Source organism: Colletotrichum karsti, assembly GCF_011947395.1.
Source record: "Colletotrichum karsti strain CkLH20 chromosome Unknown Scaffold89, whole genome shotgun sequence".
NCBI classification, from domain to species: Eukaryota; Fungi; Ascomycota; class Sordariomycetes; order Glomerellales; family Glomerellaceae; genus Colletotrichum; species Colletotrichum karsti.
The window spans coordinates 20,479-34,481 of record NW_024065989.1 but is presented as its reverse complement, the minus strand read 5'-3'; the positions used below and the strand labels follow the sequence as shown (position 1 = coordinate 34,481).

The 14,003-nt window shown below is 48.3% G+C and overlaps 3 protein-coding genes across 3 annotated transcripts; 1 reads left to right on the top strand and 2 right to left on the bottom strand.

The window, feature by feature from the left end:
* Nucleotides 1–2,095: 2,095 nt before the first annotated feature.
* Nucleotides 2,096–7,043, bottom strand: CkaCkLH20_13312 (Sec7 domain-containing protein; the record flags this gene model as incomplete). Its single annotated transcript, XM_038896022.1, has 3 exons — nt 2,096–2,311; nt 2,370–6,451; nt 6,524–7,043. The coding sequence occupies 3 exons, from the start codon at nt 7,041–7,043 to the stop codon at nt 2,096–2,098; spliced, it is 4,818 nt and encodes a 1,605-aa protein (XP_038738683.1).
* Nucleotides 7,044–7,757: 714 nt separating this feature from the next.
* On the top strand, nt 7,758–9,319 carry CkaCkLH20_13311 (isocitrate nad-dependent; the record flags this gene model as incomplete). Its single annotated transcript, XM_038896021.1, has 5 exons — nt 7,758–7,844; nt 7,965–8,024; nt 8,173–8,277; nt 8,345–8,467; nt 8,528–9,319. The coding sequence occupies 5 exons, from the start codon at nt 7,758–7,760 to the stop codon at nt 9,317–9,319; spliced, it is 1,167 nt and encodes a 388-aa protein (XP_038738682.1).
* Nucleotides 9,320–9,816: 497 nt separating this feature from the next.
* CkaCkLH20_13310 (mannan polymerase ii complex anp1 subunit) lies at nt 9,817–11,559 on the bottom strand (the record flags this gene model as incomplete). The annotated part of the gene is made up of 5 exons (XM_038896020.1): nt 9,817–10,134; nt 10,188–10,283; nt 10,339–10,658; nt 10,715–11,391; nt 11,450–11,559. 5 exons carry the CDS (start codon nt 11,557–11,559, stop codon nt 9,817–9,819), a joined length of 1,521 nt encoding a protein of 506 aa, XP_038738681.1.
* Between the last annotated feature and the right edge of the window lie 2,444 nt (nt 11,560–14,003).

Here is a 14,003-nt window from a genome sequence, read left to right as displayed (position 1 = left end):
TTTAACTTTAAGCTTTAGATCTCTAGCTATTTAGAGGAAGTCTATAAAGTATATATAAGTAAATAAATTAATATAAATCTATATAAATAGCTTTATTTTAGTTTCTTTATTATTTAAATACTCTAAAAAAAGTAAAATAAGTTTAAAAAATAGTTTATAATTAAAGATAAATTCTATAAAAGTTTTCTTTTTAGCTAAAGTCTTTAAGTCTTTATATCTAAAGCTTAAGTTTTAAATATTATCCTTAATAGCTAAAGCCTTTATATTATTATACTTATTAAGAGGTATACTAAATAATATCTTAGAGAAAGGATTTAAATATAGTAATAAAAAAAGAAAATAAGAAATAAGCTTTTAGCCTAAAAATTAGGATAATAGCTAGCTTTATAGGCCTACTTAATAATATAATAGAGATATTATTCTAGCTAAAGGACCTTAAAGGTATTATAAAGAGGGATTTATAATAGAGATATTATTTTAGCTAAAGAACCTTAAGGGTATTATAAAGAGGGATTTATAATTAAAAAGTTTAATATCTTTATAATAGGTTTAAGCTATTATTATTACCTATTAATAATTAAGTTTATTATTTACTCCCCTTATACTTTTCCTATAGCTCTTATAAATAATATATATATCTAAAAACTTTAGTTAAGCTAAATATATTAATACTAATTTAATTATAAATTATATCTATTTATTTTATTAAGAGATAATATAAGCTAAAGTATTATTATTATAATAAATATATTATAGAACTTTATATTAAAAAACTACTATAAAGCTTATTTAGAGCTAGGTATTAGTTTATCTTTAAAGATATATTTTTCTTTATTAATATTATAATATTAACTATTTTATAAAAAGAAATATAAAGAGAAAATACCTTTAAGATAAATATAAACTTAATTATAAAATATAAAGTAATATAAAATAAAATTAAAATAAACTAAAAGTTAAGAAAAGAAAAATATAATATAATTTAAAAGCTATAAAATCTTTATTATATATTATAATATAAATATATATTAAATATAATTATATTAAAATATATTAATTATATTAAATATATAAAAAAGAATATTATATTAAAAGTAAAATAAAAGTTATAAACTAAAGAGATATTATTAAAAGTATTAATTAATTATAAAGGTTATTAAACTATTATATAGTTATATATATTTAGAACTAAATTATTAGTTATTAAATAGAAAATCCTTATAGTATAAATAAGTTTTAAACTAAAAGTAGTATATTTATACTTTTCTACTTAAAGGGTAAAAAGTCCCCTATCTACTAAATAGAGAAAAACTTTTACTTTTATATTTTAGTTTAAAATATTTTTATATAAATATATTTTAATAAGAAGACTATAATAAAAGTAATATAGAATTTATAACTTTATAGCTTCAGCTCTCTCTTAAGCTTATAATTTATTTATACTTCTTTAATATAGCTTTAATTAGTATATTAATCCTTTAAGTATAATAATTAAGTATATATAATTATTAATACTTTAATAAATATTAATATAAAGGTTTTTTATTATTATTTAAGTTTATATCTTTAAATATAAAACTTTATAATTTATTAATTATAAAATTAAATTATTAATAAATATTATTTATATTAATAAGTTATTAGTATCTATATACTAATATTAAAGCTTATTAAAGCTTAGAGATATTAATAGTTATAAATCTATTAATATAGGGGTTTCTATAAAGTATAAATTATACTTTACTAGCTATTTAATAATAATCTACGTTAGTTAATTAAGCTAGCTTAAAGGTTTATATTTTTATAATATTTTTATTTATAATTTATAATTTATTATTTCTTATTTATAGAGTAAGCTATATAATATACTACTTATAGTATATTATAATTAAATACTAATTAGAGGTAAGGTATTTACTTTATAAAGTAGACTTAAGTTTAATTTATAATTAAAGCACTCTATTATAACTTTTACTATCTATAGTAAAGAGTAGAAAGTATATAATATAAGTAGAATAGTTGATCTCTATATTACTTTATATAAGAGAATATTACTAACACAGCTACCTTATCACAACTAGAGTCTTATAAACGTCTATGCATTTGCCTCGACCGCTGGAGCTTGCTCCGCTTTAGCCTTAGGCTCCTCTAGAGCTAGGTCGTTTTTTAAGTCTGGCAGAAAACGATCAATCCGCTTCCATGTCTCATTCCACAGGTTCTCCTTTGAAGAATCCTTACTGGGTGCGACCAAATACCCGCTGCTCGCTAGGAAAAGTACCACGTTTTTCAGGTTCTCTCGAACAGCCTCCTCCTTCGCGCCTACTGTTAGTATCCGTCGGTCAACTGCGAGATTTGCGGAATCAACATACCAAACTGTCACCCTGGCCACTGTTCATCAATCGATCCATGATATCGATAATCTTCACCCACAAATCCAACATTTCGTCCCACTTTGAAAGGAGGACCAGATATTGGAGGAAAACTTTGCACAGCAACGAGGCTGCCTGCACCCGCATTTCACTCATCCCTACAGGATCTGACGAGAAGACTTCCGGCTTCAACAGCTTGTGGATCAGCGGGAACAGGACTTCGCCAAAGATGGCTATCCACTCTTTGTGATCGCTGCAGGTAAGATCCGGGGATAGCAGTGATCTCTGTAGCGAAGTAAAAGCCTGAAGGCGGACGTCTCTACAGGAGTTTGTGCACTGCGTCGTGAGAGCCTGGAATATAGGCAGCCAGTACGCAGACCATGCTTCGTTATTCTCAAGATGGGACTGCTTCATCAAAGATGGAATGCGCGCCGTCATACTGTAGATGGTGCTGACTGCTTTGGAGCCCCGTGAAATGGCTTCGTTCAGACTGGGGCTCTCGCGCATGCCCTCTCGAGTCTTGCGCTGCTTAGCATCTGCAAGAACGGCTCGGCCAGCGCCAGACGCGAATTCCCCGAGAAGACTGATGGCGGCTTCGTAGTTGTCGGCAATGATGGCCGGCGGCGATCCGCCACAGCCCAGCTCGAGGATTTCAAACACAACCGGTGCGGAGTCTTGACGCAGGGCCAGGGCTCGCATGATGGCCCAGAAGTCCGGGGAAGTCATAATCTCGTTACGAAGCGGACTGGGGTCGTCAACGCACAGTCTCAAGCCCTGGAGAACCTGGACGGAAGCCTTCGCGAGGACGTCCTTTGCCAAGCTTGAGATGGTGTGGAGAAGAACCGGCACATTGATATAGTCATGTGCGTAGCTGACTTGCAAGAGCTTGAAAAGGTAGAACGCGGCTCTTGACACGAGTATGTAGTGGTACCGCCCTGCGTCTCGAAGTACTGCCTGTAATGCCTCGATGACGCGCTTGCCAATAAGCTCGACTGTTTCTTGGTCGCGCAGAGCAAGCACTGTACTGAACTCCAGTATGTAGGCAATCGCCGGGTCGTACACAACACCAGTCTGTGCCGCCTTCTGCCCGTTTATGGGCGAGGCTGGGACATTGTCTGATTTGACCACTATCACCGTCGAACTGTGATCCTCGGGCAGAGCGTCCAGAAGTGCATCGACCAGCGGCTCCAATTCGTTGGGCGTGAGCTTTGCAATGTTAGCAAAAACCTCACCCATGCGACACTGGTTTACACAGTCAACAGTGCAAAGAGTACTCTCGAGCTCCTCGTCCGAAGGTTCCGGTGGAAGGTCAGCAGCATAAGACGAAATGTAGCTGGCAAATGCTGAGAAGAAACCCGTCTCCACTTCCTTGGAAGCTCGATCAATGACCTGTGATGGTGTCTGTAATGGAATGGGTATGATGTCCATGACGGGCGAGTTCTCCTGGAAGAAAGAAGGGACCAGGGAATTGACAAACAGATTGAGCCAGATGCGTGTGACGTGTTTCCAACCCTTGCGAAGCATGCGTTCGTTGCCGGTAACCACACGGAAAAGAACCAAGGTGGCCAGCTGCGCGCGGAAGTCTCTGCCCAATTGGACCGCCAACTGACTGACCATCACACTGCTTTCGCCAGCTTGGACTTCGGTATTTAAGCTTGTGTTGAAGGGGGTCTCGGTGGCCAACGTCGTCATGTGGCTCAGCGAGAAGACGATGTGGTCAAGTGCCTCCGCGTTGTTGTACTTGGCAGCTATCCGAGCGCACTCGTCGAACCCGGTAACAATCCTCGCAAAAACAGAGTCATCGCTAGCCTGAAGGAAAATGTAGGCGAGCGTCGACACGATGGGGCGCCATGTAGCAGCAAACATGTCGGCATCGTAGATGTTGGTATCGCAAAGGACCAGCGGCTGCACCGACTCGGACTTGATAATCAGCTCCCGCCAGGCATAGTCGAAAGCATGCTTATTGTCGTGCTCATCGGGCAAGATAATCTCGTTCGTTCGAATTTCGTCAAAGATCTCCTGCAAGTATTCGGGAGCGAAGTCCTTGCCGTCGTTGACCCCTCTCAGGTTCCGCGCAAAGTCTTCCACAGTCATGCGCTTCTGGCCCTTGAGGTTGGGGTTATGCTGATCCGTATTCAGCATGATGATGGCATACGTCAGGACGAAGACCGCATCTGCGTTGGCAACTTCCGTTGGCGTGGCCTTGGAGCAGTACTTGTCGGCAAAACAGGTAACAATCCTCTCGATCAACGCCGACTCCCCGGGAAGTCTGAATGTCTCCAAAAGTCCTCTGAGCGCCTCGTCGACTCGCTTTTCCGAGAAGTCAAAGAGGTTCATGTACGCCTCAAGCACGCTTTCGGTTCCCTTCTTGGACAAGTACTCGCCGAGGATCTTTTTCGACACCCGGGATGTCCCCTTCAGGAACTTGGCCACCGCGACAGGATTTTTGACGTCCTCGATGATGCCCTGCGCCTCAAGATAGGCCAAGCCGCCCTTGGGGTTTTCGTTGAACTTGCTCGTCCCTTTGATGATGATCTTCTTCTTTCGTCTCTGCTCCCTCAATTCGGCGGGATCCATATAGCCGTCGGTAACGGGTGTTTCATCTAGCCTCTCGGCTATGAACTGTATGTATCGGAGGAGCGCATCCAGACAGAGCGGAGGGACGCTTGTGGTGCTCCACGTCGCAGAGTCGGGAAGTGCGTTCCTTGAGAGAAGACCAATCATGTCTTCGCATAGGTCAGCGCGATCGGCGTCGCAGTCGTAGTTGACAAAGAGTTCGACCATGAAAGTTGGCATTCGTGACAAGACACCAATGTTCTCGACCATGGCCTGTCGCGCATCAGGCTTTCTTGCGCCGCCCTCAAGGCCTAGCTTTTGCCGGTCCTTCACCGGCACTGGAGTCGATCGCCCGCTCGTGTTTCCGCTGCTGTTTGGCGGTGGCTTCACGAGCTTAGGGGATTGCGGTATTCCAGCGTACAATGCAGGATCGACACCGGGCTCGCGAGGTATTTCTACGGACGGGTGGAGGCACGCAACAAGATACGATAGGAACAGTTCCTGTTGCAGCTTGAGGACGCTGCGGCAAGTGGAGAGTAACGTGCCAGCAACCGTGAGAGACTCCTGTAGGAGGGCCATGTTATCAGACCTCACAAGCTGGAAAAGGTAACAACAGAGCCTGTCTTCCGCGATACCGGCTAAAGCTGGATGCCGAGCAATGAATGGGCCGGACACCTCCAACGCCACATGAATGATGCGCAGAGCCATGATTCTCATCGTGTCCGAGCGCTGGTGATCGTTGGGATCCAAGAAATCGACCAATACGCGGAATAGCTCCCGAACTGAGGGTAGCGAGTAGGGCCGCAGGTCAAGAGATTCGGCGCTTTCTTCGCCCTCGCCTTCGCCCTCGCCGTCTCCCTCCAGCTCACTGCCAGTACTGGCATCGGCCTTGCTATCACCAGAGTCCGAGCTCCCTTGAGCCGGGCGGTTCGGGTTCAGGGGCGTCGAACTCGATGTCGATACGCGGGCTTCGGGCTCCGACGGCGGTGCTCGTAGACCGCTGGCGGTGGTCGCAGCAGGGTCCATCTTGACACTGTCCATGTCTGCGATGGTCTGCTTGTCGAGAGCATCCGACTCGTCCCCAGCCTCGACCTCGAGGTGCTTCACGTCTTCAAAGATGATCTGGCACATGCGAACCATTGAGGCCTCGGCTGTTCGGCGGAGGACAGCAGAGAAGCGCGGCTGAGAGCAAATGGCCAACCCTCTCGCCATCATGTCGCAAACGCTCTCATCGCTGAGTATATCACCTCCCGGGCCGGACATCATGCTCTCCATGAGTTGGAGAATCATGAGTAGGACAACTTCCACCTGGCTGGAATCGCCGTCGAATTGGCACCGAGTGACTGCTGCAGCGAGGGACTGCATCGCGAGAGCAAACCTGGGAGAAGTCGGGCTAATGAATCCGTAGGCGAGAAACTTGCCGAGCGCGCCGAGTGTGAGAATTGTTATAGGCGCGGCGGTGCCCTTGGTTTGAATGATCTGTAGAAACGGGTTCAGGAGGGACAGGGCATCGAATGCATGGATATCTACAATATGATCTGCGGTCAGTAAAGCGAGTCGTGCAGAAAGCACAGGGAAAAAGGCGGGCATTTCCTTACCTCTGACGCTGGCCAGCTCATGGCGTAGCTTGCCAAACCCCGCCATGAGAGGATTGTCCTGTATGCTGCGGCCTTTCTTCCCACGCAAGCCCCATCTGTTGACGGCTGCGATATCTTGAGGACCCTCAGCGCCGAGAGCGGCACCAGTAGCTTTCGATCCCCTAGACGAAGGACCCGAAGTAGCCAAGTGAATCGGGTTCGGGTTCCCGCCCAGGATGGCGGACACACTAGAGCCTGAGCGCGCATGCTTATGAATGGCCGATGTGATGGCCATACATTCGGACAAGACCAGCGATACTGGATCCACGGCCACGGAGACGGGTCGACTTCGATATTGCATCCTCGGGGGTATAGCGGAAGGGCCCATGGGTCTGCAGAGGTCTAGGCTAGGGCGATGGGCGACGGCAGGCGCTGCCTCGAGGTACTGCGACTCATCGACATCTCGAATCATGATATTTTGGTGGCGGACTCTGATGTAGGCGTGGCCGGGTGTATGCGCGCAAGGTTGGGTGTTCGACAAGTTGCTCTCGGCGGGCGTGAGGAGATTCGAGAATGAGGAGGGGAACGGTAGAGTCGACTTGTTTAGGCGCGTCGATCGTACATTGATGGGGTTGGTTGAGACTCGAGAAAATGCATAAAGGGAGGAGACCTTTTGGCTATTGAGGCTTTCGATCTGCGATGTGGAGGGGTTGAGAGTGATGTGTCTTGTCCAAGACAGCAGCCGCCAAAAAGCATTCCTGAAGGTGGAATTGACCAGGTTGCAGATCGAGACTCCAGTCCTGCTGTGCTTGACGGCAGTGGACTGCAACTGCAGCACCTAGTGTTCGGTACCTACGTAAGGTACGGGCAGTGCCAGGCTGGTTCTTAGGTGCCCGGGCGCTCCAAGGCAGAATGGAACGAAACTCAGCTTAGGTAATGCGATCGCCCAGCATGCAAGTTAAGAAGGTAGGTAGGTAAGTTGGTAGCTGCGGATTTGAGTGGTGCCTAAGGTACCGTCGGATCTAACCAGGTAAACAGGTCGTCTACTACAAACCTTGGGTAAGGTACCTTACATAATGTTCTTCCTTACGTGGAAAGTCACTCCTCGGTGTTGCATATGAGCTATTTTTTTTTTTTTTTTTTTTTTTAATATCCCCGACCTCCGATACCGAGGACCAGCCGCTTTCTCCCGATTCCTAAACTTTGGTGTAATTTTCCCCTCCAAAGGACCGTTACGCTTCACACTTCAGTCACGATGCTGGCCTCCCGTACCCTCGCTGCGCCCATGAGGCGGCAAGTCCTGCGCGCTGCTCCCCGCGCCGCCGTCTTTTCCCAGTTCCAGGTGCGCAATTGGCGATTCCCGATCTCCCGATGTGCCCCCTCAAGATCCACGTGCAACCCGCAGCCTCGAGCCTCCGCACAGCGATTGAAGATGACCAGACTAGCTAACGACCTCATTTAGAACTCCCGATTCTACAGCAGCGACCGCGTCGCCAAGTTCAACGGTGTCAAGGACTCCAACGTACGTCCCTCTTCGATGTTACCGTCTCTGCCCGTCCCCATAAAGTTTTGCGTCCAATTGCAACAATTCGGCCTCGCCGTTGTCTAGGTGAAATGGCTCAATTAGCGACGCTCAGCTTGCGACATGTCAGACTACTAGATACTGACAGGGCATTCCCATTCTGCAGGGCAACTACCCGGTCAGCTTGATTGAGGGTGACGGTATCGGTCCCGAGATCTCTCAGGCCGTCAAGGACATCTTTGCCGCGGCCAAGGTACGTTTAGTCCATTTGCGCCTCGTCGAATAATCAGGCATGGTTTCGTACTGACAACTGATTCAAGGCCCCCGTCACCTGGGAGCCCGTCGATGTCACTCCCATCCTCAAGGACGGCAAGACTGCCATCCCTGATGCCGCCATCGAGAGCATCAGGCGCAACAAGATCGCCCTTAAGGGTCCTCTTGCCGTATGTTTCCCGTGTGCCGAAGCCTTGTAGATGAATCCCTCTGACCCCGTAACGCTGTAGACCCCCATTGGCAAGGGTCACGTCTCCCTCAACCTGACTCTCCGCCGCACCTTCAACCTCTTTGCCAACCTGCGTCCCTGCCGATCCGTCGCCGGCTACAAGACCCCGTACGACAACGTCGACACCGTCCTGATCCGCGAGAACACCGAGGGTGAATACTCCGGCATTGAGCACGTCGTCGTCGATGGCGTCGTTCAATCCATTAAGCTCATCACCCGCGAAGCCTCTGAGCGCGTTCTCCGCTTCGCCTTCCAGCAGGCCCGCGAGATTGGCCGCAAGAAGGTTCGCGTCGTCCACAAGGCCACCATCATGAAGATGTCCGACGGTCTCTTCCTCAAGACCGGCCGCGAGGTCGCTCAGGACTTCCCTGACATCGAATTTGACGCCGAGCTCCTCGACAACACCTGCCTTAAGATGACCACCGACCCTCTCCCCTACAACGACAAGGTTCTCGTCATGCCCAACCTGTACGGTGACATTCTGTCCGACATGTGCGCCGGTCTCATTGGTGGTCTCGGTCTCACCCCCTCCGGCAACATTGGCGACGAGTGCTCCATCTTCGAGGCCGTCCACGGCTCCGCCCCCGACATCGCCGGCAAGGGCCTGGCTAACCCCACTGCTCTCCTGCTCTCCTCCATGATGATGCTGCGTCACATGAGTCTCGGCGAGTACGCCGACAGAATCGAGAAGGCTGCTTTTGATACCCTCGCGGAAGGAAAGGCCCTGACTGGTGACCTGGGCGGTAAGGCCAAGACCAGCGAGTTTGCCGGCGCCATCATTTCCAAGTTGTAAATACCTGCATTGTCGGCGAGAAATATGGGATACCTAGCAGTCTGTACACCACACTTTATTTCTACCTACCTCAGGTACCTACCTAGCAGGTTAGAAAGTTGAAATACTAAGTCATCGAAGTAACCTTTGTATGAGTACCGCTCGCGCATGCCCTGAAAGAACGCTAGGGGCTGGTGAACGCGTGTCGTGATGAAATAGCGGCCGCTGTTGAGACATCTACAGTGGTGCCAGCCACGTTGCAATGTTACCAACGCCTTTCTACAACCGAGCACCAATTCTTTCCAATGGGAAAGACTGATGGAATCATCCAACTGTACCCCGGATAGAAGAAGTACAGCCTCATTTGGTATAGTACACCTCATAATGCAAAAACGCAGCTGATGACCAGCCCTGGGCATGTAGTTGCTCGACTATGGGAATTAGGTTCCCACATCAATATGCAAATGGAAATGGTCAAACTACAGCTGCATCTGAATATCCGAGTAATTCAACACCCCTTAGCTTTCCGCCTTCTTGGCGAACTCTCCGCCCTCTTTCTCCTTGCTTTCTTTCTTTTCCGATGTTTCCTTCTTTGCAAAGCGCTCTGTCTTTCCCGGCGTCTCTTGCTTATCCGACTTCTCCGTTGTCTCCTTGCTGTCCTTTCGGTCCTTTCGGTCCTTTTTGCCCTTCTTCTCCTGCGTTGCGAGATTTTGCATGTCTGATTTATCCTTCTCCCATTGACTGCTTGCGTCCCCGAACTGCTCCTTAACCTTCTTGGCCTTTTCTTCCTTTTCTTCCTCTTCTTTCTCCCGAGCAAGCCTCTCTTGTTCCATCTCCTGTACGGTGTCAGTCTCCATCTGCTTTGTTTCACCGCTATACAGCCACGTACCTCCATGTGTTTGATGTCATCCACGCTTGGCTCGTAGAGATGCCAAATCGTGTAGTGTGGCAGCCCTACGACCGAATAGTCCATCCGTTTCGCCATCTGCGTTAACCTCATCAGCTGCGATGCCTTTCCGTTGACGTGTTCTTCAACTTACCTTCCCAAAACCTTCCGTCTCGGCATGCTTCTCGAAACTAAAAGCCGGGAAATGGACACCTGACCTGAAGACCCTGGCCTTGGCCAAAATACTGACACCCCCCACTCCGTCAATCTCCATCTCCATGTCTGGGTCGCCGTAAGGGTCTCTTAGGTACGCAAGATGAGGACGCCAGGTGGCATATTCAGCGTATCCCTCGACGATCACGGCATCTTCATCCAGCGTGTCGGCGAGAGCCAATGCCGTCTCTGACTCCTGCCAAGAGTTCAAGTCATATGGCTGCTCGCCTCCAAGCCAGTCCGGCAGGGGACGCCAAACATCTATCATTTGATCAGTCTGACCACAGCGCTGTATCGTGTTAACGGTGTTGACTTACTGGGCACGATAACATCCTTGTTGTGTCGCATCAAGTCCTCGAGAATAGTGAACGGTGCTGTCTCGACGTCGACGTCGCGCCAATACACCCAGGAGTGATAGGGTCGCAGGGCTGCGCTCAGGAGCCAGTTCCTGGCTTGCGCCATCAACTTTCTTCTGCTCGCTTGCGCCGCAAAGCCGTGACGGCTCTCGACGTCTTGATTCACTTTTTGCCCAAAGTCCTTCTCGATGATGGAAATCTCGCCATACGGCTGCTTGGCATCCTCATCGGCTTGGAGATCTTCTAAGTTTGTTGAAAGGACCTCGAGGGTTCGGTCTTTGGAATCGGATACGAGAAAGGCAAGATCGATGAGATGGTGCGGGTAGGTGAAATTGCGCAGATGGGAAAAGAACATCGGCAGATGGTTCTCAGCGTCTCGTAGAGGAACGCAAAGAAGGATGCGCTCCTCGCGCTCCCAGCCACGGGCCGTGCCTTGCACGTTGGTGAGATCATAGTATCGCACTGTTTCCAATTGCAGGTCGTCGCTCGCAGAAAGCAGGCCGAGGGAGACGATCGATGTCAGCGAGGCGCCAGGCCAGATGAAGACCAGAAAGAAGATGGCGACGACGGCAACGATCGCGAGACGGGTCAAGAGGCGCTGTCGGCGACGGTTCGCGGGCGTTGCTCGTGGCTGGTATCTGTGGAGAAAAGAGAAATCAGTCGGAGAGCGAAGCGCAAAACGGAGGACAAACGCACCTATGGGGAGATATCTCGAACGTGTTGCCCCTTGGGTATCCATTGGAGAAGCCGCCTGTGTGATGACGAGGCATCACCTTGGAGCCGGAGGATGCATATGACGGCAACATCCAGGGCACTGGCTGGAGGGACTAAGCCCCGAACTGGGAAAAATCAAGATTGAAACGGCAACGGAGCAGCTCGCCCGGAACTCCAAATTCGTGGTGTTCAAGCAGACGAGGGCATCTATTCGGAATAGCTCTTTGGCGTATACTGAATGCTGCGATGGAACAGTAGAGCCTAGGGCTTTCGATGGAGTGTGATCTGGAGTAACGGCGGAACGATCGTCACCTTGAGGACATGTGGCGTCTCTCGGGTGATCGAAACCGTGATCGTGAGGACTAATGGCAGTCGTCAGAGGGGCAGCCGGGTAGATGTTGGAGACGGGAGACGGAGGGTCGCGTTGCTGGCCCAGATACAGGGGGGGAAGGAGGCTCAGTCGGACGCCGTCAGGTAGGCTGGTACGAAGGTGTTATTTTATTTTCAGGTCTAGTTGAGGTCCAGGTACGGACTGCGACTGCAGCGTGCTGTCTTTCTCGCGTCTTATTAAGGTAGGGGTAGGGACGCGGATGCGCCTTAGGTGGCCTGTGTTCCCCTGCACCAGTACTGTAGGGGCACAGCCTAGTGGATTTGATTGTCTTGAGTTCAAGCTGCGAGACCTACCTCATTGGCTGGACCATGCCAACAGGGATCCCCCCTCAAGTACAACCTCAGCTCACCTTAAGGACTGACGTTGAGACCTCACTTTGGACTGTCTCTATTGATAGTTTATTTTGGCGGGTCTAGCTGGCTCAGCGATGACCGTCCTGACTTACCAAGTCGAATAAGATGCCGCTCGCGTCTGGCAATCTATGCAAGGGACTGGCGAGTAAGTCATCTACGACGCCTCCATGCAGGTTAAGCGACTCAGAAGCTGGTGGGAACGTGTCCGGCAGCGCGAAGGACGCTGTGTTCACTTGACATCAGCGCAGTGGAACACTCCATTAGCATCAACGGATGGTATGAGAAGGGTTGTAGGAAATTCATTCAGGCAATCACAAGTTGTGCAGTGTGGTTTTGCGCAAGAAATCACTCGAAGCGACAGCAGCGTCATCGACTTTTAGAGAACGTGGGGCCAAGGGTCACAGTAGGCAGGGCGTACGAGGTTATCATGTCACGACTTATCCGTCTCCGCAAGAGATCATGTGGCGAGAAAATGTGCGAGAAATCGAGAGTATCCAACTAAACAAGCCACGTTAGCTGCGGAACAACTGGCCCACTGGTTAAGAATAGAGATGAAAGTATCTGATCAGACAAGCCATTTTACTCATTCAGTCGAGCCGGCCCCAGCAACCCGGAACATCAGAACGAGGGACCGGGAAGCGAGACACTGAAGCTGAATCACGGCCCCGAAGGAACCAACTTCACCACCTTCCTCGCACCTTCGAGAAGGGCTCCAGTGTGGAAGAACGGCTCGGCCGACTTGACATAGTTGAATGGATAAGCTGTGGTCATCATCAAGATGAGCAGCGCTCTCTGAGCGCCGACAACGGACGTAGGGAGGGGGTAAGGGGGAAAAAAGTTCTTACCTTGCGAGTTGACGGCCAATACTCGAATGTCCAAACCCAACAGCCAGCCGCAACCGATTGTCAGGGAAAGAGGGAACACGATTCTACTGAAGATGGATTCCGGTTAGCAAAAACAATTCCTTCTTGCGTCATCCAACAATGGGAATAATGTGAGCGTCTATCAGACAAAGGTTTTTTGGTAATTGGGTATCATCACAGATTTCAGTAGCAGAACTGAATGAAAAGTTTGTTCATCATAGACAGGATGGGGAAAGACAAGTACGGCAGAGACAGAAGTGCAACAAACTTACCGATGCAAAAACGGACTGGCCACATTCGCAACCCCCAGACTGGAAAGTGCAGAGAGGAAGAGAAAAAAGAGAACAGCGAAAAAAACCTGGCTTGAAGTCAGCACCTGATTTAGAACATCGTATGGTCCAAATGTGATCATAAAAAAAGTGTCCCGTAGGAGGTAAAGATCAGATGGTAGTGCATGTTGTTCGTGCGCTCAGGAAATCGCGTGAACTAGTGGAAGATGTTGCATCATATGCAGGAGATGTGCGAGAGAAGACTCTGGAGACTTACCATACAGGACAGCACGGTAGGCCACTGCTTGGGACTGTTGGTGGTGTTGAGGGTTTCTCAACGATGAAGAATGGGAGTTGGTGCTGGTCAAAATGTGAAGCGGAAGAAAATTTTGAGCTTGAAGTAGTTGCCCGCTACGGTGGATATATGCATGTACCCACTTGGATTCGCTTGCGTGGGCGGGTCTGGTCGGTGCCAGAAAAATTCAGTAAACCGGTCGCAGCTACCTCTCTAGGCGGACCTAAACGTCTCAGTAAAGCGTAGCCTGAAAATTCACCCCCATCAACTTTGAGACTGTCGTTAACCCGAACGACAGTTTGACCGAACGCATCAGATCACTACTTTGCCGCCGTCCCAGTGGCACATCTAGATTCGCCAGTGAC